At 58.9% G+C, this 4,225-nt stretch overlaps 1 protein-coding gene across 9 annotated transcripts in view; it reads right to left on the minus strand.

Annotated features, from left to right (window-relative positions):
• The window catches only part of PC (pyruvate carboxylase), a 97,976-nt gene that overhangs the window by 21,526 nt on the left and 72,225 nt on the right, over positions 1–4,225 (minus strand). For all 9 annotated transcript variants that reach the window (XM_023535733.1, XM_023535727.1, XM_023535730.1 and 6 more), the window contains 5 exons: positions 1,241–1,376; positions 915–1,099; positions 513–678; positions 242–387; positions 12–129 (listed from right to left, as the gene is read on the minus strand). In XM_023535733.1, the coding sequence (XP_023391501.1) occupies positions 12–129; positions 242–387; positions 513–678; positions 915–1,099; positions 1,241–1,376 (751 nt within the window). The remainder of the gene's footprint in view (positions 1–11; positions 130–241; positions 388–512; positions 679–914; positions 1,100–1,240; positions 1,377–4,225) is intronic.

Below are 4,225 nucleotides of genomic sequence, written 5' to 3' on the forward strand. Positions count from 1 at the left end.
ACCCCACTCACCCAGAATCTGCACCTCGATGTGACGCGGCTTCTCAATGAACTTCTCCACAAACAGCGCCCCATTCCCGAAGGCGGCCAGGGCCTCCGAGTAGGCCCGGGTGTAGTTCTCCTCCAGCTCCTGGGGGCAGGTAAAGGCCAAGCAGACAATGGACCCCTCGGCGTGACTCCCAACCGCTCCCAGACCTCAGGGTCTGCTCTGCGGTGGCCTCGCAGTCCTGGCTCCTGCTTACCTCATAGCTGTGCACGACCCTCATGCCACGCCCCCCGCCCCCATAGGCGGCCTTGAAGATGATGGGGAAGCCGTAGGTGTTAGAGAACTCGTGGGCCTCCTGCAGGGAAGTGATGGGGGCGTCTGTGCCAGGGACCACGGGAACACCTGGTGGCAGGCAGGCACGTGGGGTCTTTGTCACAGGCTGGAATCCCCACCAAAACCCTCCAGCCCCCTCCCTGGATGGCCCCTTGAGGAGCTGCGCGCCCTCGAGGCCAGCCCGCCACGTTCACCTGCAGCGATGGCGATGGCACGGGCCTCCACCTTATCGCCCATCTTGCGGACCACCTCTGGGCTCGGCCCGATGAACCGGACGCCAGCGTCCTGGCAGGCTTGGGCGAAGTCTGCGCGCTCTGACAGGAACCCGTAGCCGGGGTGCACCGCATCCACGCCGTTCTCCTGGGGGCAGGAGAGGCGTGTCACAGGGGCCTCAACCAAACCCTGTGGCTCTTGTGTCTCCCCTACCTCACTTGCTTCATCCGTCTGTCCATCTGTCCGTTCGTCTGTCTGTCCACCTGTCCATCCACCCATCCGTCACAGGCACTGCCGGCTGTGGGGGCCGGACACAGCACGGGAAGGCATGGCACCCAGTGCCAGTCGTCCGGAGGCCCCTGGCCTGGCCTGGCCTGGCTCACCGTGGCCACCTTGATGATGTCTGGGATGTGGAGATAGGCCTGCACCGGGGCGAGGCCGCGGCCGATGAGGTAGGCTTCGTCTGCTTTCTGCCGGTGCATCTGGCCCGTGTCCTGCTCCGAGTAGACGGCCACCGTGCGGATGCCCAGCTCCGTGCAGGCTCGGAACACGCGGATGGCGATCTCGCCTGGGGGTGGGGGTCAGTGGAATGAGAAGTTAGACTCCTGGGTCCTACGAGTAGATGGCATGGCGGGGAGCTGGGGCGGAGGAGGAACGCTAAGGCTGGGGCTGGACGCGCGGCTCCTGTCGTTGGCCCCAGGGTGCTCACCTCTGTTGGCCACCATGACTTTCTTGATGGGCTTGTACTCCAGGCGCCGGACATTTGGGGAGGTGGCGGGGGCAGCAGAGCTTCGGCGGATGCCCAGGAGCTTCAGGCCCCCACAGACTGTTCGAAACTTCAGCATCTAGGGAGGGAAGTCAGAGCCAGGTTAGAGCTGCCTCAGCACAGGGGGTCCCAGAAAGAGTAAGGGTCCTGCCCCAGCCCCCCGGGAGTCCCCCATGAAAGCCTGCAGCATCGCCCTCCTCATTCCCTGGGGGGCTGACTGGCCATATAGAGGGGTGCCAATTCAGAACCAATGGAGCCCAAGCTCACCCTAACACTCTAACACCCACCATAATGCAGACAACATTCCAGGTTCTCAGAGCATTTCAGAGGCCAGCCGGAGGCCCTGCGTGACCAGGGTGTGCCTATCGTCAGTGTCCCCTGTGATGCCCTCTGCCGGCCACAGCAGCCCAGGCTTCAGAACTCCCCATACCACACTGACCCATGTACGTCCCTCCCTCAAGGTTCTGTCTGGCTGTACAACGAGGGTGGCAATGGGTCAGCGAACCCACCTCCGCGTGCTCTCTCAGGGAGAAGCCCCCACTCAGTTAAAACACACGTTTCTTCAAACAGCAGCTGAAACCTTCCTGCCTACTGAATAAATTAGTGATGAAAATCGACTGAGGGCCGGTGAAGCAGGCCAGTCACAGAAGGGAAACACTGCATGATTTCACTCACAGGACGGCCCTCAAGTCCTCAGACTCAGAGACACGACAGTAGGTGGTAGTGCCAGGGGCTGGGGAAGGGGGAGCGAGTGTTTAATGGGGACAGAGTTTCAGTTTGGGAAGATGAAGACGTTTTGGAGATGGTTGTGGTGATAAATGCCTAACAATGTGAATGTACTTAAGGCCACAGAAACGTACACTTAAAAATGGTTAAGACGGCAAATTCTGTTCTATATACTTTACCACAATAAAAAGGATTAAAAAGAAAAAACAAAACAAAACCACCAAGAGCAACTTACATCCTAGAATGTAGCATCTTGAGGGGCCAACCACCCCCTCGTTTTACAAATGAAGAAAACCAAGGCCCAGGACTTTACGAAGAGTCATTCAAAGTCGCACAGCTGTCTACAGCAGCCGTGGCGTCAGCCCCTCCCCAGTGCCTTGCTCTAGCTAACCACGTGATCTAGTTCTTAACATTTAAAATGCTTGACTCAATCATTTAAGTAAGAAACATAAGAATGTAGTCAACAAATAAAATGAATATTGCAAAAACCCCAGTGTCATATTATGGCCAACAGATGAAGGAGGCGACATGAAGACCAAATAGAAAGAAAAGAGAAGAAATTAGGAAAGAAACAGAAGAAACGGAAAGAGAGGGAAGGTCTCGGACCAGGGAGAAGGGAAGGCCCGCTGAGCGGCAGGCCCCAGGCTCAATCGGAGGCCAGGACGGCAGCAGCAAGGCAGAAAAGGCCTCCCTCTCCCGCCAGGTATGGGAGCCAGAGAAAGGGGAGGAGGAAAGGAAAAAACACAAGACGGAAACGAGGTCCTTCCAGATCACGATTAGTGCCTCGAAGGTAAGAGAAAAACGGGCTCGTCAACAGGTGCCATTTGTGAATCACCTGGCTGGGGCTAGGGACGCTCGCTGGGGCTGGGTATGAACGCAGCCTCGTGCTCGCTTGAGCAGCACAGGTGCTAAGTCGGAAGCGGGCCTCTCTGAGGAGGGGCGCGAGAGCGGGCAGCTAAGCTAAGCGGGAGCTCCAGGCGCGGGAGCCCCGCACAGATCCGAGGGAAAGTGTCCGGGTAGAAGGAGCCGCTGCCGTGAGGGAAGCGCAGTCTGGGTGTGTTCAAGATCCAGGGCCCAGGGCTGGGGGCAGGGCCGCCAAGGCTGAGGTGCAGGCAGGGCCTCCTCTCTGTTTTCCTCTAAGCGGTGGGGTGGAGGAGGTGGGCGTAACCTGCTTCAGGTCTGGAAAGATCTCTGGATTGGAGAGCGGGGAGGGCAGAAAGACGGGGTGTGTTTGGGGCTATGTGCAGGCTGAGACAAGAGACATGGTGCCTCTGACCTGGGTGGGAGCCATGGGGGACAGGCAAAACTGGGGAGGCGTTTGGGTTACGACAGGCAGGTTCGCTGAGAGACCAGCGTCGTAAAGGGAAAGGAAGAATCCGGCATGGGAAGGTGGGGTGCCCTTCCCTGTGGCAGGAGAGCCGAGAAAACCAGCCCCCGCTGGGAGTGGGGCGGAGCCCCCAGAAGAGGTCAGAGCTGGCAGAAACCCTGGGGATGGTTGGCTAACAGATGGTGACGCCATGGGCCGGGAGTAGGTCAGAGAGGAGAGAACAGACTCGAGAGGCGGGTGGGCACCTTCGGGCCACCAGAGCTGGGTTTGGACCAGGAGCGCGAGCCAACGAAGGAAAATGAGGGGCCGACCCAGAGAAGCGGGGCAGCCAGGAAGCACCACGTCCACGGGGGCGAAAGCGAGTGCTCAGGGGAGCCGTGAGCCACTGAGAAGCGGAGCGGGGCTGAGCCGGCACCACTGCTTGAGACGAGCCGAGCCCCAGACCCGGAGGCGGTGCCCGGTCATGCCAGCCGCCCGAACGTGGGGTCTGCCTTGCTGAGCGTGGGGTCATCTCCTCAAATGAGGGACGCTGCCCTTACTCATTACAAAGTGGACAGACCTGGCAGGTACCACGGTAAGCCAGGGATCCCGGTTACCACCCCTAGCATGGATGTCACGTGCCCCCCGATCGAGGCCAAGCGAAATAACTGGCCCATACTTTTCAAACATGTCAAAAGTCATGAAAAACAAAACAGTCCCAGGTTAAAGGACACTGAAGAGACGTATGACGGACTGCGTGGGCCACCCCGGATTGGGCCTTCAGTGTCTGCTGCGGTAAAGGACATTAGGGGGACAACCGACAAGTGTTAATAAGGTCTGTGTCGATGCCAGTGTCCAATTGTGACAGCTACGCTGCGGTTGCGTTAGAGAATATC

This window comes from Pteropus vampyrus, unplaced genomic scaffold (assembly GCF_000151845.1).
Source record: "Pteropus vampyrus isolate Shadow unplaced genomic scaffold, Pvam_2.0 Scaffold144, whole genome shotgun sequence".
Taxonomy (NCBI): Eukaryota; Metazoa; Chordata; class Mammalia; order Chiroptera; family Pteropodidae; genus Pteropus; species Pteropus vampyrus.